This window comes from Thermobia domestica, chromosome 10 (genome assembly GCF_964235325.1).
Source record: "Thermobia domestica chromosome 10, izTheDome1.hap1.1, whole genome shotgun sequence".
NCBI lineage: Eukaryota > Metazoa > Arthropoda > Insecta > Zygentoma > Lepismatidae > Thermobia > Thermobia domestica.
Window position 1 is genome coordinate 89433695 of NC_137463.1, and position 25899 is coordinate 89459593.

The following is a 25899-nucleotide window of genomic DNA, read 5'->3' on the forward strand; positions in this document are numbered from 1 at the left end:
TTAAAAAAAGAAAAAAGAAAAAAGAAAACATCATCAATACAGTTTCTGTACCTAATTACAAGGACGCTGATTTCTCTGTAAATTGGGGGGGGGGTGCATTCAGATGCAGAAAGCATATATGATGATTTTAAGACAAATTGCATTCAAATTATGCCTAATATTGCACATTTACAAATAAAATGAGGGGCCCTGGCTCCCTCAGTCCCCCCAGGATCTCTCACTACTATATTATTGCATAATAATATCTGAGTTGATATTTTTTCGAGTTTTTTCCTTTTAGTATTTTAACCTACATAAACACAAAGTCGGATAAACAGACTGCTAGAAACAGCATTTGTTTTCTTATGAATAGCTTATTGATTTATCTCTTACAATCCGCTTTTCAACTTCAGTACTGTTAAGATACGTCTTTTGTTAAGGTAGCATCGAGAAAACATAATATGTGTATAGTATACATGGTGAGTTAAAATGCTTTCATATTCTGAAAGAGGTCATTTGTTCTGTTTTTAATGTGTGAAAAGCTTTCCTCCCCCTGAAAGTAATGTTCCCCTAGAACAACCTGTTGGTTACACCCCTGATTATCCTTTAATAAAAGTTGAGTTCCATTTCCAAATCGAAGAAAAATCCACTGGAAATTAGACGGGACTCAACGCTCGTTTTACTAATTGTTTTATATGGAAACCTTTCAAAGCGTGTATCATGACAACCAGTTATCATAAAAAGATGTAGTTTTCACGTATGTGTTCGTAATTCTTTTCTCTACTTCGTAAAGTGAGCAGTTAATGTGCTAATACAATATTTCTAATAAGCGCCTCTGCTATTGTCAAGATTCGCAGTAGCGCGAGAAGTCAGCGTGCAGAACTGCTTGTCGCGAATTGTCAACACCGCTCAAAGCCAATTGGACGCCGCGTAAAGCCAACTCAAGGCCATGCCGCTTCTCATTTGAAATCTGTTGTAAGCTGTAGTATGTCATATATAGTCTCAATGCTAAAGAAAAGGGACCTTAAGGACATTAATACCCGTGACATCTTTATTTTTCTTAGCCCATTGAGTTATATGGGAAAATATTCTTTTCAATTTTAATGGTTTTATATTACTGATCTCTCGTTTAAATATATTTAAATGTCCATTGTTATGTGAAAATTAAATTATTTGATGTATTGATAATTAATTAAATTTTAATATCTATAAATCAATTTTAAGTCATATTGAATGTATGTAATGCTTTAATCAAACGCATTTGATCAAAGCAAGGGAGATCTAACTAGGCAAGAAGAAGAAACCAGTAAAATTAAACCATTGGGCTTTAAAAACAAAGCTCGTAGTCAACACCGAAACAAAGCAACTGAACTGTGACATAAGATGTATATGTAGTTGGGCGGGTGAGCGTAGGTAATCGGATAGTATTCTTGAGATTCTGGGTTCGAATCACACAGCCACTCATCTTGACTCATGTTTTGCAGAGTGATTCCTCAGTTTCGTCAGGCGAATGCTGGGATGATATCTTTAATAGAAGCCCTTACCAACTAAATTTCCTTCTCATGATATATTACTTTCCTGTGTAAAATTGCTTGACAGTTTTATCTCGATCTTTAAGGATGAGTACATACATCGCAGTAAAGTTGACCTACTTTCTGTAAACCGTTTACATATGTCTTCAAGAATAATGCTAAAATATAGTAAATAAATATTCTCTTTAACCTTTTGCTAATATACTTCGTATATCGTTTCTGTGGATTGACAAATTACAATGTAGAGCTTTATGTTTTAAGAGAATCATGCTAATTTACAACTACATACATTTTAATTGTAATTTACTAAAATATTTTTGAATAAATTGCATGTGAAGTAAAATACTTAAAAAGTTAAATGTGCAAATTGTACACTGTAAATGTAAGTCCCACTGAAGTTAGAGTCAGAGAAGTATAGTATTTGGAAAGGGCTTGCTGTTGATATGCATTTGTCAGACAAAGACAAGAAAAAGCAGGACATGCCCTCGTTTTGTTAGTTGTACAGCAATTCATGAAAACAATGGATTCATTTCTTTGGCAAAACATCCACATAGTACTTGAAACCAAATCTTTGTGAGTAGCGCACAATATACACGAAGCGTTGTCTTGAATGATGCTAAAGTTCTTACATTTTCTTTTCTTTCTTTTCCTAAAAGTTGTATAAAATTAAGCAATATACCGTTCTACAACTCTACGAAATACGTGTGCTTAGAAAGAAATATATACTGTACACGTGTTTAAATGTTTCTCTTTTCATTAAAACACATTATAATCGATTTAGTGTTAATTTTGTTATGGACTGAATATCGATATGACCTCGTTGGTTAAGTGCTCTTGGCTTACTTTTTTCTTTCTTTCTATCGTTCCAGATCGAGGTGGACGGCGGTGCAATGCAGACTGACGTTATTTGTCACGCCAGGCAGGACTTGACCTGGGAAGCACCGAATGAAGAATGGAGGGTTCCTGTAGTTCATTGTCCTGATCCAGATCTTCCCAAAGGTACTAATCCTAAAATATTCTAATAGACTGAAAAATTCCGGCTTTATCAAAGGTGCAGCATGTGCATGTGCATGGAGCGGTAAAATTGGCCTGAATTATATGAATTTAAACCACAAGGTTATTCTAAGTCATAAAACAGAGTACAGAGTAATGTATTTCTCTCTTGTTCAAACCAGGTCTCGGAATGTCATTAACTGAAATTTCATTGTACTGAACAGCCAGTGATTATTATTATTAATTTAAAATAATATAGACCTAGTATTATCATAGAGTAAATAATAAATATTCCTTACTCTATAGTATGAGCTCCGTTGTGGCTATGTGGATACTGTACGCGCCTTTGGCGCGGGAGACCCAGATTCGATTCCTGGCCGGAGGTAATGTGGTTCGGATCCCATGTTAAGCTGTAGGTCCACATGTCATATAGTCTCGCTGCTGAAAAGGACGCTAAACTCAAATCAAATCATTACTCTATGTTATTATATTCAATTTCTGTGCTATTTTCGAGAGAGAAAAGAGGGAAGCGTTTAGGTATGTTCGTTCGTTGTCAGATATCCAAGCAAATACACCAAAATTTTGGAGGCCGAAGCAAAATTTCGGGCACCAATGGTCACACTCTAATGTGTCCTGCACTATTTGAAATAAAGTGAAATATAGTGCGAACAGGACTGATTTTCACTTTTAATAACATGTCTTGCGTTTAACATCTCACTGTCAGCGTTATGTATCAGACTTATCTTGCATTTAGAAAAATATTTCCGATTCTATTGTTGACCATGATTTCATCTTCTAGTTAAAAAGTCACTTATTAAAATTGCTTAATAAAATTATATTATGCTTATTATCTGTGAGTGGGAACCCAACCAGTGTGTAGAAAATGATGACTATATCGTTTCGTTTTTTACATACAGAGAGTTGCGCAGGATTATAAAATAATTATTATTATATTTCATGATTTTAGCTCTTAAAAACAAACAACTAAAAACATATTGAGTATAGGATATCCCAAACAAAAATCGAAAAGAAAATGGATGTGGTATTCATAAATAAAGTGGAACTTTGTATAAAATATCTGGAAAACCAAACTGCTAATATACAGTAGTAACAGAAGAAAAAAATGAAGAAAGCAAAGAAACGCTTTAAGATGATATTAAACAAAACTTTTAGGGGTCGTCAAACACGGGATAATAAAGTTCCTATGATGGTACCGTGTGGCTCATGCCATTATATATGATCTTTCTTAGAAGTTCTGTGATAAAGAAAGCATAAAATCAAGCTTCTGGTATCTTTAATGAGTACTTCCGCATCCTTGTTATGTGTAGATGAACTTGTTGCAAGGGACAAAACAGCTAGATAGCCTCAAAATATTAGGATCCAAGTAGATTCGCAACCGGCTGTTAACTTTGAGGATGAGGACGGCATACTGTGTCTTTCGAATCATTTGCAGGTGATAATTTAGTGAGACAGAAAAAAATAGGGAGGATAAAACAATATTGCTGGTTGTGATGACTGCGGCACTGGATTTAAATAAGCAATTAATTAATTTAAGTTACTAACGCCCTCAAAATTTTCAATTTATAAAACTAATGTAACGAGAGACTGATTAGCACTGGTGACTATATGAATAAACAGAAAATTTAAAAGATTTTATCCATAATTGTGTGTGAAATAAAACTATTGTCATTATTTTTGTATTGTATAATGTATATATTACTTGTAGAGGTGTACAATAAACACTATTTTGTGCGGTCGTTTACACATATCACACGCATGTATCACAAAATATCGAGATGCGAAGCAGTACAGATCTGTGACAAGGCAATTGAAAGAGTACCTTTGCGTGATTCTAACCTTATGACACGTCGCGTGATATCTAGCATCTGTTCCACTACATGGCCCATTTAGCTACTGTCACGAACCTTTTCCCATTGTTCAGCCAACCTACAATTCTGCACAGGAAGTCACAGCCCGGAAGTCGACAGAAGATCCAAGTTTTCCCAACTCTTGATGTAGAAAAATACAGATAACAAAGAAGGGAAATTTTCTATTCATTTCATATTGTAATTAGAAATAAATAATGAAATAAAAGTATACCATACGAAAATTCAAAGTAAAAACACTGACTTTTTTTTACCCACAAAACTAAAATATGCTTTTGTTTAATTTGTAAATGATTTTACAGTTTGCGTGGTGAATAGTTTAATTTTAAAAGCAATTATACAGCATTTTCATGTAGTAAACCAACATGCAAAGTTAGCGTAAAACATATCTAATAGTATTAAACCATCTAATACATATATGAATCACGTTTAGAATAAATATATATCACAAATATTTTATTTTAGTAGGTATTTCTTGATATTTGTGAATATACATTAGGCTAATGCTTAGTACTATTAGGAACAGTTTAACAGAAATATGAATTTATTGCCTATTTAGACCTATTTTATATGTATAGTGTTTTCGTGCTGTCTAAAAACTTGCATTAGGGTGATGTCTTTGACTCTTTCTTTGGTTTGCAGATAATAAGTCGTGTATTTTTGATTCTAAACCGACGGTCACTTTGCTGGTCATACAGAGAAGGCCGGCAGTAAGATCAGCGAAAATATAATCGGTTTAGAATAATGAAACTTCAATTTTACGTCTCACAGTTATATCGTGTAGGCTAACGGAGACGGTGATGATGAGAATGAATTACATTGTGGAATGAAGAAAGTGGGAAAAAATGGGAGAACTCCGGGAAACACATGCACAGATGTTTGTCAACCACAAACTCACTACTTGCAGCGAGCTGGCATCAAACTAGGGATCCTACGCACCAGAGGTGAACGCTCCACCACTAAGCCACCGCAGTTTCTTGGTTTGGAATTAAAAATACACAACATATTATTTGAAAATCATAGAAATGTTGAATTCTCGACGTGAAAGTTTAAAACAACCAACAATAAAGGCATTTGTGCTTTCTATCTTTCCTACATAAGAATTTTTTAAAAAGAAGTTCTTGGTATAGATCAAAATGAGCATTTTATGATATTAAACTGACGATTTTTGACATGCACATGAAACGTTACTGTTTTAGCATAGATGTATTTAAGATAAAAATAAGTATATCTTAAAATTCTTAATGTCTAATCACAACATACCTTGAAATCGAGAAAATAAACTATTAAATTACTTTGGTGTTCATTACTTCTATATTATACAGAGAAAAATCGTCATTAAATAGCTGAAAGGGTAATCTTAACGTAATAATTATATTCGGTAATTTGAATATCGATTATCGTGGAATTTTCAACCTATGTTAACAAGTTTTCTTGTTACAATAAACATTTTTGTTTCATTCATCGATAATAGGTTTAGAGTGTATACAGAAGCTGGCTAAAACACAATAGCAGAGCTGTCTCATCCCGACATAGCGTCAAAACATAAACACATTTTACTTGCAAAATATATTAAACTTTTGTTGAGCATGAAGAAGATAAAAGTGAAAATATGCACGCGACGGCTATAATTTTGTTATGGGTATCGATAAGTGGCGCCTCACCATCTTTTCTGAACATAAATTAACTGAATCATTAATAGTTCTAATTATACACAAGTGCCCGGATGTAGTTTTTACAACATCCACCAAACAACATAAAATAGCCCAAAATACTGTAAAAACATCATTTTTATTTCTCTTATGTTTATTTAGGAAACGTTATTCCAACCTACCCATCATGAGTCAGCCACCATGTGCAACTTCTAAGTTACACAGAACAACCTGAAACATTTATGACGTTCAACGCGCTCATTACGAAACAACCGACTGTTTAAAAATATCTGGTAAATAGCTCTTAACGATTTTCAACAAAACGATTACCAAGAGTTAAACAGCAGCACGCGTCAGAATTTTCTGCAATGATATATAAACGTTCTACGCTCTCCTGGGAAATAGAGGGCAGCAGCTATAAACATGACATATTGCTCTAGGATACAGTTACAGCACATTTACTTACCGCACTAAAAACCGAGAAATTTCTAGGAGGAAAATTATAGCAACGACATATACATACACAAAAAGACACAAGCCACAAATAATCTATGCTCCACTTCACAACTAGTGAACAGTATTCTAAAAATATTTGAGCTAATGGAAATAATTTACTGCTACCGTCATTACCAAATAGGTAACGCCTCGTTCTTAAAAGACCTCGTCTTTGACTCTTGAGACGGGCCAATTTAATGTATTTTCTGTTGAGTAAAATCAGGGCTTTCTTTTCTGACGGTGTGCAACGGTAAAGAACCAGGGCCATTTTTAAAATTCTATAAATGCGAGTTCTATAACTCTCTTTTTATTTTTATTGAGTGAATTTTTGAATTTAAATCGTTTGAAGACTAGAAAAATATAATTTATGCACTTAAAATACGACAGTACCTGTTGAATTCTTCCACTTGTTTGGATTTTGACGCTTACCTTCGCAGTTAATATGTAGAATATTTTCATGACTACCGGGCCTCCTCCCCGAAAAAAAGTAAATAATGGTATATTGTAATTAACCTTGACTTTATCATCAAAAATGCTAGTAGAAAATTCTTTTAAAAATATTTTTAATACTTACAGCATACAATGGCTACAACTCAAGCTACAATTTCAAAAATGGGAGAAGAAGATTCTTTTAAAAATATGTTTTATACCTATAGCATACACGAGCTACAACTAGAGCTATACTGTCAATCAATGCATTTTCGAGTGCTCGCAAATCTTCGGTGAAACTTCAACGGACGAAACAATATATGGTTAAATTTGATTTTGATTATTCGAAATGAAATTTCAAGTTTTACATCCTATGGCTATGCTCTTTAGGCTAAACGAGATGGACTATTAATGAAAGTGAACTATTATGAAATAGTTGGTTGAATGAGAAGGTAGGAAGAAATGGAGAAACTCCGAGAAAGCTAACGGACACAATATTGTCCACTACAAACTCATATGTCTGGGATCAAGCCAGGGACCCCTCATACCAAAGGTGAACGCTCTACCACTGAGCGAGCTGCCATGCCCTCTTTTAATTCCCATAATGCTCTCAAATAACTAAATTACTAGCGCCATTAAACTTTAATTAAGTTAGTGTGTTTAATATTGTAGTTAGCTGTGTGGTGGAGATCGATTCTTTTTGATGGATGTCTTTACGTCCTCGGGTATGCGAATGATTTGGTGCGTGTGGCCCCAATTTGCGATTCCTCGTACTAGCACAAGATATTCGGTGTTGACCCAGCATCGTGAGTCTACAGCGAAACAACTGAAAACAAAAAGTGGCAACCTTAGTCTAAGAAGTTGAAATAATGAGGATGAAAGCCAATACGACGACTACACGTCACTCAGTTAAAATACGTCTTATCGGTCGTATCCTTCGTTGGTTTAACTTCTTCACTAACCTAGAGGCTAGCACACTCTTTTTGGTATTCGGGGTCTTGGGTTCAATTTCCGGTGGGGGAACCTTGAAATGTAAATGCATTACGGTGGTTCGGATTCCATCTTAAGTTCTAAGTCCACCAACCAATCGTGAATTGCAACGGTAAAAGGAATTGTGTTTGGATGTCCCGTGAGTACGTACAAGAACAGAAGAAAAGAATCGAATTGCAATAATAATATATACTGTATCACGCTAACTCATATAGCCTGAAATAGAAGTTCGAGCCACACCATGCTCTTTTGAGTGGCTTCATAAGAACGCAGTTTCCGATCATTCGATTTTATTTGTTCCTCATTATTTTCATAATGATTTTGACATCTGTCCAATCTGGCCATTCGTTAACGATTTTATGTAAATGATGTTCCTTGTATTTTCAAAATAAATTTGCAGTGTTATATATGAGCGTAAATCAAAAATTATCCGCAATTTTGACACAACTCATCTTACATTGTTCTCGTTTATTTTATTGTTATGCTGTTGTGGTCATATTATGAAAGTTTGACCCTAATTCCTCCAGTTGTCTTCCTTTTATTGCAGATAAATCATGGCCGCTCCATTAGAAGTTTGCAGCAAAGAGGAACAACGAGCAGTGATAAGTTTTTGTAGCCGAAAGGTGTATAAGGAACCATGACAACTTTCCAGACGATGTGCCACTTCATCAATAGTCACTCGTCTGTCTAACAGAACCACGTCACGTGCACGCTCAATGTTGTTGTCATTTGTGACCGTTGATGGTCGTCCGGCTCCTTCCTCGTGCGTAAGACTTGCGCGACCATTTTTGAATATTTCAATCCATTTGTAGACACTGTGTTGCGGCAAGACACTGTTCCCGTATTGTGCCGAACGTCTTTGATGGATTGCGGCCACTCATACACCTTCCGATCACAAAAAACCGGATCATTGCTCGTTATTCCTCTTTGGTGCAAATTTCTAATGGAGTGGCCATGATTTATCTGCAACAAAAGGAAGACAAATGGAGGAATTAGGATCAAACTTTCATAGCATGACCACAACAACGTAACAATAAAATAAACGAAGACAGATGTCAGTATGAACAATGTAGGAAGAGTTATGTCAAAATTGCGGATAAATTTTGACTTATCCTCGTATATATAGTATTCTATAAACCGGATAAATTATATATAACAAAGTTTAACTTTACGAAGTGATATTTAAATAGACTTGAAGAAATGAATAAAATAAAACCATTAAAATTCCCATTCGTTTAAAACAGAAAAATAACCCCCATATGAATTAATGGAGTAGAAACAAACATGGCGCAGTTTTAACACCGTTATGATATGGCATTATTACATGATAATTAATTAATCTGTTTCAGATTCCTTTCCTTGTCCGGCATTAGTTTAGAGAACCCACAGACAAATGCAAGGACACTTGGGCGTCCCAACACTTGCTTATGCATAATAGCCTCTGAGATAAGCACTGTAGCTGTCGGTAAAATTTAATGGATCTTATTGTTCACCAAAATAACATGGAGTTCTATAAATAAAGTTTTAAAAGTTGCACATAAAAAGTTTTACTATTATTATTCTTTTCTTTCTTTTTAAGATGTGATTTATTGATCAGTTTACTTGAATGACATCCTACATGAACTGTATGTTGTGGGTAGAAAATAATGAACATCTAATAACTAGTTAAAAGTACAACAGACAGCAAACTTCCAGACATTACAGGAAATCATCCCGTGATATCGTTTCGTCGACCGGAAGTTTTCGTGTGCGTTTTTGTTTCCACGTCAACCGGGTCGATATTGCACCCTTGTCCCCTTCCCACAAAAGCCGTAAGCTATATGTTCGTGAAGTTTGTTCTTTCCCGCCAGATTCAAGGCATCGGTTGACGTAAACGATCTACGTCACAGCTTTCTGGCTGACGTAGGGCAGGGACGCTGCTGACGCGAACGACGCTCAATACTGACGTAACACCGACGCTTGTGTATTGATCGTCGCGGTGCTGCACAGCCTGTGGATGGTCGACAGAAGCATAGACCCTGTGACGACACGACATGATCTTGTCAGCACCTGTGCATCTCGTTAGAAAACGATAAATTTATTGTGACTTGTTGTAGGGTTGGGGGGAAAACGCTAATTTAGAAACACGCAATGAATATGAGTTAAAAACGTAATGACACGTGCATAAATATAACGTGTCATTACTTCGTCCGAAAGTTTAAAGATAAGAAACCAAACCGGAAGCAAGTCATAACTGCTTTAGATTGCAACAATGTCCAGGCCATCATTGCCAAGTTCGAGATTGCACAATTGTTCTAAATATTGATATTAACTTACCTACTTTTAGTGAATTCGCTTCACGCAAAATAAATCTAAAAATTTCGGTTGGTTTCAGATAAGAAATAATCACTGAAATGCATCAAGAAAGATAAAACGAAAATATTCCCATAAGTTTAATGTTTTGTGATTGTATTAGTTCCCAATATCTCTTGAGAGTGGGTCTGTAATTTACATGATTTTGTCTGGCACGTTCCTTAGTATAGAATGTCGAATTTATTTGGATAATTTTATATGTAGCTGAAGGAAATTTAAAATGTAGGAAAAAAAAAAGTAAGAAACAATATAAATAATAACAATAATAATGTGTTAAAGAATAAAACATAAATTTATTATATATGGATAAATTCTATTTTGGACAGTCAGCTGGAAATATGTTTAGCCTACGATGGATAACTTTATTGACACTTTTCTTTTCTTTTGTCGAACACAAAGTGGTAATATCTTTTTGCCAAGTTAATATATGTCGGTAATTGCATCAATAACATTGGTTCTGCCATTTCGGGGCTATTTGCTTTTGACATGCAATTAAGTTTGTCGAGGATTATGGTAGTCACATCAGATTTCATAAGGTAGTCAAGTCTAACTCAAAGGAAAAGTTACACAAATAACATGAAGGTAGAGACTTGCTTCTTTTTTGTAACTCTTAAACAGTATATTGTACTGCAAAATCATGGTTAAAAATAAAATCTTTATTAGAAAATATCTATTATAGTACTCGAATCATTTATGTCTTGTAAATAACGATAAGATTTTCTACCTTTTGCAGATCCAAGATGCTGGACGCGAGAAGACGTAAGGATATGGCTAAGTTTCATGGCGAGTCGACACCAATTACCATGTATTCCTGAGGACAGGTTCTTAATGAACGGGAAAGCTCTTTGTCTCATGTCCATGGAGATGTTTCTTCAGAGAGTACCACTTGGTGGAAAAACTTTGTACAAGGACTTCCAATTACGGCTTGGGAAAGCAATGTATTCCTAGAAGACAATAGGGTTACCACCAATTGATTTGTACATTTCTACATAATGCATTTACATTCATGAAGTATTTGTTAATACTTTGCGAGTCCTTAATATAACAAAATATCGGGGAAATAGCGTAAATTCCGAATTATTTTATAAACGAATTTTGTTTCGAAATGTAATAAACATCAAGAAAAAACATTTTTTAAAACACAAACTATAATAAAAAAGAAATTTTGGTTATATGTGTTGTCGAAAGGTTGAAATATTACTGTAATTTACTGCTTTAGATTCTGTTTCTGAAATCCCATTATTAGTACTCCGGTATTTAAAGGTTGTTAAGAGAAATTTATTATGCAAATTGAGAATCTCAAATGGGTAAAATATATTAATTACAGGTATTTTGTAAATATTTAAAAAGCTAAAAAAATTAAGAACGAGCAAGAATCTCAAGTTAAACTGTTTTGTGGGTTATTTTTGAAGTTGTAAATAACTACGCCAAAGAATGGATTTACATCACTGCTACAATAAAAAATCTTTGTGCGGAAAACAAGATGCGGTATGCAGCAGTAAATAAGTCCTCCATCATCAGATGATAATATGAGTTTCATATTTTAAAATTTAGTATTAGACACTTTTGATTATCTTGTGAAATATAAAAGAAATATATGGAAGAATAAATTCAATACCAGTATTTCTTTCCAAAATGGAGCTTTTCTTGTTTAAAAAAAAAAAAAAAAAAAGGAATAATAATTTCTAGGCGATAATTTGATACTGACTTGTAAATGAAGCACATTACTATATCAGTAATTTGTACTTGTCTTAACAATGTTAAAATATATATATTGTGTGTTCTAACATGTATCAAATTAAAAATAATAATTTGTTAAAGAAAATAGTGTCGTGTTACCACAGCAAAACCAAATACGATTCGTATGTATCATTGTTTCCATTACCGTTAAATGTTACACGTTAGCAATAGTATTGTGTTGAATTAACCGTGCAATAACATGGGTTGTTACACAGAATATGCTCAAAAAAAGCTTATATGATTCTTTCCTTTTATTACATTACAGTTGATTGGGAATTGAAAGTCAAGACGTGAGAAGGATCCTACAAACGTAGGAATATGTATATATTTTTCGGCATATGTAACTTCATATAGTGGTTTTAAAGAATATACATTTTTAAAAAAGAAGTTGGTTAAACATTGTTTATGTTACTTATAAATTCAATTATAAGAGTGAAAATAAAAATGCAGTTTTTATTTCTTGATCTAAAATGTCAAATACATTGAAAATTGTTTGGAGTTAATGATTTCTGCTCATATAACAGTAATAATTATTTGTACTTCTATAAGAAAGCTAGTAAATATACAAATACGTGAAAGTTTAAATATCGAAACATGTACAGCAAAAGATAAATCTCAAGCAGCTAACAGATTGTATATCATTAGATATTTGAGATCAAACACATTAGCAATTATTGTATAACACGCAAAGACACGGGAAGAGATTGCAAGTCAGATTGGTTAAAGTTAATCGCTATAAAATTTCTTTTCTAAATAAATTTAGTCTCATGTGAGATTAACATTTCTTTTAAATCTTAATATTAAGTTAAAATATTTGCTACCTTTTGATAAAGATTAAAAAGCTAACAACCTCCCCTCCCTCCTTAAATATCTAGTGTTGTATCATGTAGTAGATAATTATACCAATTATAGTATAATACATTCCACTGTACCCTTATGATTGTCGTGAAGGCTTAAAGTGATATTCTGTATTTTTCTAGTAGTTCATCCCGTGATTGTGCATTTTCGTGATGTTAGATTGTTTAAAAATAGACAGAAAGGATGTTGCAAGAGAATGTGGTAGGATATAAGCATAGTGAAAAATCCTATTAACGCTCTATATACGATTTGTTTTATTATTTATTTTTTTAGGACAAGATGTATATATATAATTAAGAGTCACAAATATATTATCTGGCAACTGGTATAGTTCAATTCGAACCGTATATTGCTAAAATACGAAAGATGTGTATTATTTTCTTCCAATGTTTAGGAACTTCCGTTTCTTGTTATTTCGTTCTTTTAGAAGAAATTTATTAACTTATAATGTATTATATTAATAACTTTATTCTTTATGGACTAATTTCTAGATTACAATTGTGAAATTTTAATTACAACATTAATCATAAAACATAGAATTATATACATATGGAATAGTTACGAAGTGCTTTTGAAAGGTCCAAGTTTGCTACATTAAAAATTATTTTATTTTCCATTTTCATTTAAAATATGTATTAAAGAAAAAATATTAGAATAATATATCTTACTAACATAATTTTCATCAAAAATAATTGTTTTGGGGCAAACTAAAAAACAATAAGTAAAAATGTACTATTTGAAATACGGTTTTCTGTTTTAAAAGAAGTATTCGACCTATAATATAATAAACATTAAAAGGGAGTATTAGATGTCTTAAAATTTTTAGCCTTGGTGTTTTCTGTCTTCTATACTATGAAGAATTTTTGATGTAATCTTTGTAGAATGTAAATATAAATTTATTATATTAGGGTCTCTATGTGGGTTAAGTTCGTAACCTTGTAGAGAAACGTAAAGTAGCTTGATAGTGCTATGCACCTCGTTCGTAATCTAGTCATTTTTGTTTTCATTTTTTTTTTTTTTTGGTAGCAATTTGTTGTGATTTTGTAAATGTCACTACAATTGGGCTATAGGATATCTGTAAAATATTTTTTGTAAAAATGATTGTGAAAAAAATAAAGAAAAAATTGGATTAATTCATGTTTAGTTTTATTATGTGAATACCAGTACTACTGTAAGATATGTCGTGTACAAATAATGGCAGCAAAAAATAGGAAATTAATTTATTTCCTTCGTGTTTCACTGTATTTGTTAGCTTGTAGTTTACCGTCTCTTCTTAGCGTCATTGGTATGAAAAAAAAAGTGATTTTTTTAAAGTTTTGAAACTAAATTTAATTGTGCTCTCCCACTGATAATCCAGCCCAGGACCACGTGCAGCGAAGGCACAGACGCTAGCCACTAAATCAGCGGAAGGGCAGCGTTAATGCTATAGGAGATACAAACCTGTAGCCTAACGTTGGATCCGATCATCACGTACTACATTTCCTTTATTATTCCTAAATAGAATACAAATCTAAGTGACAAGGCCAATCACACTTTCATATATCAACAGGAGTGTATGACGTTAGTTGTGTATTAATAATAATAATAATAATAATAATAATAATAGAAGTAGGTGTGATAAGTGGTACAATGAAAATCAAGATTGCAGAACATATCCGCAATTCAAATTGCTTAAATTCGACGGCTGTTGAACTTACAAAAAATAATGTATATATTATAACTGAATGTTGCTCATTCTAGATTTTGGAGCTACGGATAGTTTGAAAAATAAAATCTGATCAAGCCAAACACATTATTACTAATTTGTATTGCAGTTTCGGCATTCTATCCTTGTCTTTATCAGAACATTATCTGATGTGTCTGATGAAGGCAATGATAGGTTACCGAAACTGTAATATGGATTAGTAAGAATAATAAGTGTTAGCTTTAGTCAGATTTTATTCTTATTTAAGTTACAAATAACTATTTTAAAAACAAAAACATTAACAACTGGTTGGCGTTTTACCATTTTCGCTCCTGGGCTCATGTAACAAATTAATTCCAGCTTCCTGTCAGTTTTAGTCATGTGTATCAAGTAGAAGAAACTAGACATGCGAAATACATGGCAGATAAATCCTTAAAGATTCCATTTTAAGATGAATACAATATTTATTGATATGTTGGGTGGAATTGCTATAAGATTACCGAACTCGTCTGCTTGCATTAATAACTTCCTCCGAGTCCTGTTCAAGAGTGTTAATGAAATTAATTGAATAAACTATACAATCTTATAAAGGATGCATCACGTATATGTAAGTTCTGTCTGAAAGCGAGCTCTAGTCTTAATTTCGAATAATTTCCTAGCGAAGCCAGGCGTCAACAGACGAAAAGTAGGGTGGCTAGTTCCTTTTCCCTGCGATTCTAAAGGGACGATTAAAAATTGGATATTAGAGAGCAAAGTGGAGGGATAAGTTGAAGATTAAGATTAGAAGTAGATATTCAGATCCACATGTCAATTAATATTATTCTCATATAAGACTAACTTCTAGACAAGAAACCATAACCTAATGAAAAAACTCATATTTGTGATAATATACGCTTGAATTTAGTTTATTCGCAATTTAAGTATTTCTTATATTGCTTCTACCGAAGCTAATTGATAGATGCACATTTTCAACTTCGAAATGCTATTTGCTCGCTGGAGTATCTCAGAGACAAAAGTGCTTTGAAGACAACACATTAAAAGAGAAGGAAAGTTGTTTTTTCAGTTCCTTAATAAATCTCTGAACATCTGGACGGCTACTTGGTGAAATGTACTCAAGAACTACGAAGAATCAATAGGACCTTAGGAGCATCATTCACAACAGCTGCTACAATATGTCCTTAAGACTTTCCGACAGCAAACGTAAAAAATAGCAAAGTACATTGGCTTCTCTAGTTTTAAACAAGTTATTTCTACTTTCTATTGGCAAGGTTTGTCCTATCTGCTTTTTTGGCCATTAACTTGTAGGGGAACGTTAGAAAGTTTTGCGAACGTATCTCTTCATATTTTGACGAAACTAAAGCTGTTAACTACGTACACTTTATGTATTCGTATATACGTATTTTACCATTTCACTTTAGATGGACAAGACATTAACATGAATTTAACATTAATAGCAAAGGAATAAGGTGCTGGCAAATTCCAAAGTAGATAGTCAATTTACGGAATAACTAATAATACAAGTCTTAGAGGAAATTGCAAGTTGTACAAAAATAGGTCAAGTTAACAGATAATTGTAGTGAAGACAAACTACATGCAGTACATCAGTTCTACAAAAAATGAAAGGAGTATCTTGGAAATTTTCATAAGAACAAAAGAAAAAGTATAGATTGTGAGGGTAATAAAACACGTCGTGATAAATAGATTAGTTTGTCAACAGTTAGGGGTTTTCACTATGCTTTTCATCGCTTTGTTATTATTACTATAACTAATTGAATCTGCGCTGTCTACTCAGCGCATCGTTCTGTTATGACCATGAATCTCCTTCCCACTGTGCATGTCTCCTTACTCACACAAGTAAAGGATAGGAAACACAAAGGAAGTGAATTGCTATATATAGATGTTAGAGTGAGTTTGTAGCAAATTTGTAGAAGTAACACGATATCAAGTGGAAATATTTCTAATAAATCCATATCTGTCCGAGCACGCCTCATTGTGTCTCTTGAGGCCTTTGAAGTTACCAGCATGCAATAGGTTTTGCCATTCAATTTTAAGCAAAGCGCCTGCAATGTCCGTCAACCCGCCATACGTAACTTCTCTACTGGTTGTCTAACACCGTAGTTTCGGCCTGCAACAATGTTAATCTTATGGGCTCAAAACGGAACCTAAAATGTTGAATAGAACAATAACGACACGTGTTTGGAAATTTGAATGAGAACTGGGCAATCTACACGAAATTTGGAATCGACCAGCGAAAACGGCACGTTTCTAACAGTTGTGGTTTTTGAGATCTCACTCATTGTCGAAAGAATTGGCCACAAACGTATAAACTTTTCTAGTATTTTAATATATAGATTTCTAAGTAGCTCAATAAATAAATAAAAATAAATAACACGAAAGTACATTTCATTCTCTGAAAATGATGATAAATGAACTAATAGTTATATTCAAGATCTTTTATATGGCACAGAAATCTCAATGGCTAACGTCATCCAAACTATATATTCTGGCTTCTAGTTTATAAGACCTGCAGACAGTTATTACACGTAGTTTATTTAATAGCATTTTGTACATACTAAATAGCTTACCTTTCATACGTATGGACCAAGTTTTTTAATAGGTCTAGTTACTAAAATTATAATATAGTCAAGACCCTTTACGTACATTTATAGTTTACTTAGGCACAAGTATTTGAAATAAATTGAGAATATTGCTCTCTGGACTTAGAAACCTCAGTGAAGTTTATTCTAAATACACCTTCGGATATCATGATATATTTCCTTTAAAAAAAGAAAAAAAAATCGTGTCCCTCAACAAATTCAAAATTAAAACATCGTTAATGCAGGTATGGTTGTTTACCAATATATGGGAAATAAGTTTTCTTTCACGAAAGAAGTACAGTTGGTATAATTTCAATAATTCTTCGTGTGCCAGTATGCAATACTAGATTTCAAGATGTACCTAATGTTCATAAAAATATAACAGAAATTTATATACCGCCAGCAAAAGTGGATACTTCTCTCTACATCCTTCGTCAGGAACTTTAAAATGAATGAATAAATATAAGGAAATCAACACGATTACATGTAATGGGAAAGTATACACTTTCACTGCAACTATAACAAGCAGATATGTGCGAAATGATGAAGTGCGCCTTGTCACTTCATTATTTAAAACCAGTGTGGATCGTTTAAAGGAAAATATAGTAATCAAAATTTCGGTATAGTTTAAGGAACACAAAAAGTGAGCAGACAGAAGGAATTTGAACGAAAGGCTCGTCATTTAGTATTATATTGCAAAATATAATTCATCAATTCACAGTAATTTCCATTACAAATCCGGTAAGTTGGGTTGCATCTATCTTCTTTTCATCGGGTAGTTCTTAATTCTTGCACATGGATTTGTAATAAAATTATCAGCCTCTTCACCATCTATTCTTGACGGATGCATCTTCTTTTGTTTTGAGAACAAAGCTGTTAACGAGTTATCCATAATGGATATCAAAACTATTTACACCATCTCTAGTTATAGCGAACTTAGTGTAGAATTCTGTCCCTCCCCCTTGCGTTTCAGCATTTTACCACCATTAATATGTATCTAGTTGCAGTCCACAGAACAATAGTGTTAGGCATGTATCATGAAGTTTTCTTATTCAGCAACTAATATACAATAACTATTTATTTAACTTTTTTTTTCTGTATTTTGTATTTTAATACAAAAAAAAAAAAAAAGGAATTACTAATGAAAACATGATATATTACTGAGGAAATTCAATAGACAACACAAGGAAACTTAATTACTACCTTCCTTTCTTCAAACTTCAAATAAACATTAATGTTTCATTTTACAATTGATCCAAATACATTAGACCCATATGCATTTATTACATTTTATATATATATATATATATATATATATATATATATATATATATATATATATATATATATATAAGCAGCTTACCCCAAAAGCACCCGTAAATCTTATGCAAGAACACTGGAAACGAAAAAGTGATATCGTTAGGAAGGAGATCATCAACGCAATGTAGTTCCACAGCGTTAGCTTTCTGAAAATACACATAATGAAGAAGGCAATAACTTTTTGCTGAAACGTCCACATTTAGATAATTTTGGGTGCTTTTGGGAGTAAGCATTTTTAAATGAATATTGAATATATATCTTATTATATCAAACATATTAGAACTTTTCCTCTATTCATACGAAAGGACGAAGGCAGTAATCTTAAACAGAGACTGTTTCAGACTGGTATCCTGTTTTCTAACCAAATTGACATTTGATTTTTTTCTTTTATCTACGTCATTTTTTTCGTATAATTGGTACTGAAATATATATATATCCTGAAATTTCCCATATATATCCTAAAATTAATAAAAACCGCTGTGATAGGATCAATTCAGTGGCAGATAATTCATTCGCAGATGCCTTAAATGGCCAATTCAATTTTAAATTTGACGAGAGATTTCGATGATCATATGCAACTAACGACGAAGCTAGTGATTTCTTCCAATAGCAATAACTAAAAGCAGTCCTTATTTCATTCAGTAGATTGTGATATCTCATATGGACATTTCACTAAAAGTTTACTCATCTTCGAAAAGAAGATTCAGTGAAGGAGTTAACATTTCGGTAATTTTACATTCCTTAATTATGTTTACATCAAAGTATGTGAATTCATGACAACATTTCTATAAAAAAATATAGAATTTTTTATTCCTACAGCAGTTGTGTTCGAAAGGAAAAACATGGAATCTTCAACTTCTTTTTCGCTGAAAGAGTGAAAATGCAGTGTCCTGTTCTTTGACATTACGAAATAGTTTAAATGATTTGCTTAGGATTATCTTATTTTCGAAACGCCATGAAATTCCTTCAGAAGTTGATGATTACATTGATTATCCTAGTGATTATTATACTATAAAAAATACTATACTTAATTACTATAAAAATAACTTTCGTTTATTTTCTTGTATCTTCTACCTCATCCTCGAAAGAAAGGCAGTTGTTCAGAAACATTCACAGAAGCCTCGGGCCAGAACTGAGAATTTGACACGACCTCAGCAAAATAAAATGGATATGAGATTTGGAACATGGAATATTAGAAGTCTTTATAAGACAGGCGCGTTAAAATCCATAACGAGTGAGTTAGAGAAATAGAGGATGGACCTAGTAGGAGTTCAGGAATTTAGGTGGGAAGGAAATAAAAATCAACTAGGAACAGGGTTTTTCGTTCACAAAGGAATAATATAAGCAATTAAGCGAGTTCAATTTGTTAATGATAGACTTTCTTTTACTATTCTTAAGGTCGATGGTGTGATATTATTGCTTAAATGTACATGATCCAATAGAAGATAAGGATGACGATATAAAAGTTTTTATGAAGTGGAACAGATATTTGACCACTCCTGCGATACGATATGAAAATTCTATTAGGAGAATTCAATGCGAAAGTAGGACGAGAGAATATTTTCAAATCAATTATAGGGAACGAAAGTCTGCATAAGGAAAGTAATGACAACGGTGTTAGACTCATGAACTTAGCAACACCCAAAACCCTTATCGTGAAGAGTACAAAATTCCCACATCGCGATGTTCATAAATATACTTGGAATTCACCAGACAGAAAAACAGGTAATCAAATTGATCACGTTTTAGTAGATAGAAGAAGACAATCTAGCCTAATTGATGTTCGGTCGTTTAAGGATCTGACTGTGACACTGATCACTAGCTAGTAGTAGCGATAATAAAAGAGAGAGATATTATCGTTAAATAAAGGAAATATTCAATGTCTGAAAACGGATTTAATTTAAAGAAATTAGAAGAGAGCCATACCAGATTGAAGTTTAGAATAGATTCTCGGTTTAGAAGATTCGGAGTGCACTAGTGTTGAAGATACTTGGATCAAAATCAGATAGCATTAAAATTTCAGCAAAAGAAAAATTGGGACTCGTGGAAATACATAGGAACAACCATGGTTCGACTAAGAATGCATTAAACTAACAGAGAAGAGAAAACAAATAGAATTACGTCGGCTACAAAATCCGAATGAAATAACTACACAAAATTTCGTAGTCATCAGGTGGGAAACTTCTAAAACTTTTAGAACAAAGAAACGCGATTTTTTGAAAGCCAAAATCAAGACACTCGAAGATAATAGTAAAAACAAAAACATTCGGGTCATGTGAAAGGGGATCAACGAATTTAAGAAAGTATGTCAATCTCGTGCTTATATATTAAAGAAAGCTGACGGAACAGTTCTCACTGATATAGATAGCATCTTAAATAGATGTAAAGATTTCTTTGACGATTTGCTTAACACGCAGCCAAAAAAAAGGGAAATGCACAGCAGAACCGCATATTCCAGAACCCAACCGAATAGAAGTAGAAATTGCTATAAAGAAATTAAAGAAACAGAAATCTCTGGGTGTAGACGAAATTCCGGCTGAGTTAATTTTAGCTGGAGGCAAAAATTTGTGGAACAAGGTACACAAGCTTATTCTCTTTACCTGAAACAAGGAGGAATTGCCACAAGAGTGGAAAGAATCAATCATTGTTCCAATTCATAAGAAAGGCGACAAAACTGATCGTAATAATTATCGAGGAAACATCCTATAAAATCCTCTCGAACATTCTCTTAGCAAGATTGACCCTATACGCAGATGAAATTATTGGAGATTATTAGTGCGGACTTAGACGAAATCGATCAACTATCGACCAAGATATTGACCATTAAACAAGTACTCGAAAAGAAGTGGGTACACAATACGCCGGTACATAAATTATTTATTGATTTTACAAAGTCTTACGACTCGGTTAGGAGAGAAACATTGTACAACATTCTTACAGAATTTGGAATACGGAAAAAGCTAATGAGATTAATTAATATATGTTTAAATGAAGTTCGTCGGGATAGTAATACGATAAATTATGGATCGGTGGTGTCATAGAATATCAAATAATACTTTTGATAAAGTATATACTTTCAAATTTGTAGGTTCAATATTAACAGACGAAAACCATATTCACGAAGAAGTTAAATGTCGACTTAAAACAGGAAATTCGCACTATTATTCAGTTCAAAATCTCTTCTCGTGAATTCTGTCAAGGAATTTGGAACTTAAAATATATAAAACGATAATCATGCCTGTTGTTCTGTATGGTTGTGAAACATGGTCACTTACTCTGAGGGAAGAATATAGACTGAAAGTATTTGAGAACAAGATCCTGAGACGGATATTCGGACCCAAGAGGAACGGGAATGGGAAATGGTGGAAACTTCATAACGAGGAACTACATAATTTATACGATTTACCGAACATTCTTACGGTAATCAAATCTAGGAGGCTCAGATGGGCAGGTCATAAAGCCAGAATGGAAAAAAGTAGAAACGCTTTCAAAGTCTTAACTGGAAGTTCAATCGGAAAACGACCATTAGGAAGACCTAGGCGCAAATGGGAGGACAATATTAAGATGGATCTCGCAGAGATTGGAATACAAAGTAGAAACTGGATCCAGTTGGTTAAGGATAGAAGTCAGTGGAGTGCTTTTGTGAACGTGGCATTGAACCTCTGGTTCCATTGACCATAGAGTTAGTTATTTGACATTGTGTGCATGCTTTATCAAATATCAGTTCATCTTCCAACTTGTAAATAGTATCACATACATTAATATAAAAACAAAATATTAATTATACAAGGTTTCGAAAAATTTACAATGAAACATTTTCATACTAACACAATGTGTATAATTGGCATCATCATTTCTAATTGTAAACGCATAAAACACTGGAATTGATGCTTTTACTTATTTATGTATAATGAATTGCTTATTTATGTATAATGAACTCCAACACTTACTTTAAACTAAATATTCTCACACTTAAAAACGATTACTCTCATTAAACACATTTTCACTAAGTAAAACCCAATCTTAAACTTTGAAACAAGAATAAATAATTAAAATACTTCGAGGAATAGTTTAATCTTCCTACTTCATAAATCAGATTTCCTGATACGCCCTAGTACGTTCGTCATGATAGAGTTTCTTCTTATCCAATGTCCCAACCAGTTTCTCTTCCTCTTCTTAATATCTAAAATTGTTCTTTTCTCCCTTACCATTTCTAAGGCTCTCTCATTCGTTTTCCGCTCGACCCTGCTAATTCTTTCCTGTTGGTATAGATATCTTATATTATTGTCAAACCGGCGGCACTAACTTAGACAGAATATATAGTCAGGCCTGCATTACTTACTTCGAAGGATATCAAGGTTCTGTTTTAATTTGATGTTTGATTACAAAAGGCCGTTTGGGCTAACCAACTTGACATGTTCCTGGAAACATTATAACCAATAAAGATTCATAAAATATGCTCATTATTTTGTGTATTATTCCAGAAAAATAATGTAAATGCTTCGGGGAAATCTGTTCATTTGATTTTCGTTAATAACGAGAATTGGAAGATCGGAGCACAAAGGAGAGAACGCAGAGCATCTCCCGATAGCCCGGCCAACCAGTCCACCCCTATATTCATGGTGTAGTTAGAGATGGATGTTTCTCCATCATCAATCAAAAATTTCGAAAAACCAGGTAAGCATATTTAATGGTAGACAACTTACATATAGACTTACACAGGCTAGTAGTGACTGTCTTCAGTAAAATAAAAGAAATTCGTACAATTTATAATGTAAAGAAAATGTATTCTATTAAACAGATGTTTACATTTACTATTGCTAACTGTGGCAAGGTATATACACTTAGCTTAAATAATGAAGTCTAACAGTTTCGACACTACAGCATTACCTTTATCACACATAAGGTCATCTCTCTCTGAAAACATGCTTAATTTACTACTACAATATTGCAACTTGTTCCTTGTCACAATTAGCAAAGTAAATATAATTATATTTTTTAAGGTCAAATAGTGTGTAACAGAAGTTACATAGATGTATGTAATGTCTAGCATCATGCCAACATATATGATGGTAAAAGTACTAATCAATATATATTTGTTCGTATGAATTTACAAAACTCACCTAACATATCTACTTATGGGAGCTATAGGATGTATATTTAATATTTAGAGCAGAAAAAAACTATACCTTTTTAGGGATGTAAGATGAGGATAGTTTATATATATATATATATATATATATATATATATATATATATTCTACATACCTCACCTAACAATTTAAACCTGTACAAACATTTAATTTTCACAGTTATAACCAGGTAAAAATGTATTTCTCAACTGTTCACAACAAAAGATAAAATAATAAGTAGTCTTTTAAAACATGTAACATTTTATTAGCCTTACAATACTCTGTCCATGCAATACAAGGAGTTAAGAATTTTATACAATTTAAGAAGCAATTAAAAATATTTTTGGAAAATGTATCTAAGCATATATAGGTAATTGAGTTGAGTTTTAATTTTTTATAGGTAGAACAATAATAATAATATAATTACAATAGTTACAGTGTTAGTATTAGCAGTGTGTTGTAAATAACTACTAAACTAGGTTCCCGCTCCTCATAGCTTCGATATAGCTATCTTCAAGCGTTTCTGCCACTGTTTGAAAGTGCGGTTTTCAACCTTATGCTCATCCATACAAGCCAAAACAAATTGTGCATGTTGTTCCGACCTGAAAGAAAGAAAGTATAGGATTGTAAAATTATTAACTTTAATTATCCAATACAGAAAGTGGTTTCAAGTTTATGAAAACGAATTTGGAATTCTTATTACCTTAAACACCGCGACGGTACTCAGAGGTTGTGCTTAATGTGGAGTTATCGTCCTGCATCTCAGTCTGAGTTTCTACTGAAGGAGACTGTGTTGAAGCACAGTTTGATTATGCTTGTTTAATTTCTCTTGACAAGCTTTTCCAAGACCGTCGAATATGCGCGACTGTCGAGAGCTTAACGCTTGTTTCAACAACGAGAACATACGTGCCATCTGCTTTATATATGCCACCGCTGATTATGTCGTACGACTGAACGCTTTTGTCTGGTGAATGACAACGTGAGATATGTCGCTGCCATATACGGATGGAATATCACGGCAGTATAGTGGTTCCAAAATGTTCGTCTAGTAATCAGCTGCACTGATTTTATTTAGACTTTTATTTGGGGAAAGGGGAAGGTTCACTTTGTGTAGCGTAAGTTTACCATTATAACTGTAGCCACCAACAACCATAAAGCTGTGAAGAAAATTTTCCACACATTCACGTACCCAATCAGAACCAAGGGATCAGAATCTCTGGAATCAAGGGGACAAAGGAAATGGCCCTCTTTTCAGGTACACCCATGGCTTGTTCAGAGACGTCTTCCTCTCCGTGATATGTGAGGGAAGGATCATATGAACTCGAGGCTTATGCTTCTTTACCAGATGTTAATCTTGCTCAATTATGATTTACGATCGCGGCGGAACATTGTACTGACCTTGCTATTATTCTTTCAGATGGGTGATGGATTTGTGCATCAAGGAACGCACTTTCTTCACCACATCGAGGATACGCCCGGGCCTCCGATTATCACTGTTGACAGCAGCGCCCTGTTTTGTAGCGATTCAACAAAGTGTTAATCCATTTCTTTGACACACGGAAGTTTTTTTGTTATATAATATTTAATTATTTGGCTATAAGTAATATCGGAGAGAGCACAAATATAGCCCTCTCAAAAGGCTGTCACTTTTGGAGCGATATGACTACTCACATCCATAACAGCCATTCTTCCTACAAGTCAACACAGTGCATTCGAACTACTCGCAGTAATTTCTCGGGTACCGCTGCTGCTACCTAGCGATCGAATTTGTTACCATAAACCTGAAACGATCTTCTATAAAACAACAGTTTAATTCTGTGGAATCATTTCGAAATATATGGTATTCTAAGATACATTATGTACCTAAAAGTAACTGGACATCTATTTGAGATGTTTGTTTGACTCTTTGCTCTGACGAAACTCAATGATGCCATCCTTTACTGTTATAACAACAGCCACCTTCTTAGGCACATTTTCGACTAAGTTGTGAAGGATATTCTTTGGAATGTTCCGCCATTCCTCTTGTTAAATCTCAGATAAGTGAGTAATGGAAATTAACCATATCTCTCAAATTTTTACCCGTATATTCAACTCATCCTGAGGGCGTTTTAGGGATTGATGTCGCTCCGTAAAGCCCAATCCAAATGTTGAATCATGCAGCCATTCATATCCCCCCATAGTAGCAGAAGCAACACGGCACCTTGCATTGTAACAGAGTTTCACACCGCGGAAATACCAAGACGATAAGAGCATTTCATTG

At 33.4% G+C, this 25899-nt stretch overlaps 2 protein-coding genes across 2 annotated transcripts in view; one reads left to right on the forward strand and one right to left on the reverse strand.

Annotated features, from left to right (window-relative positions):
- Positions 1-14041, forward strand: part of edl (ETS-domain lacking) — a gene marked incomplete in the record, with an annotated part of 75014 nt that extends 60973 nt beyond the window's left edge. Inside the window, 2 exon segments of the mRNA XM_081728219.1 lie at positions 2381-2510; positions 11042-14041. Of these exon segments, the coding sequence (XP_081584345.1) occupies positions 2402-2510; positions 11042-11256 (324 nt within the window).
- Positions 14042-18307: 4266 nt separating this feature from the next.
- LOC145662544 (uncharacterized) overlaps positions 18308-25899 on the reverse strand; it is a 96303-nt gene continuing 88711 nt past the window's right edge. Inside the window, exon 12 of the mRNA XM_081728220.1 lies at positions 18308-24241. Within this exon, the coding sequence (XP_081584346.1) occupies positions 24130-24241 (112 nt within the window). The 3' untranslated portion in view covers positions 18308-24129. The remainder of the gene's footprint in view (positions 24242-25899) is intronic.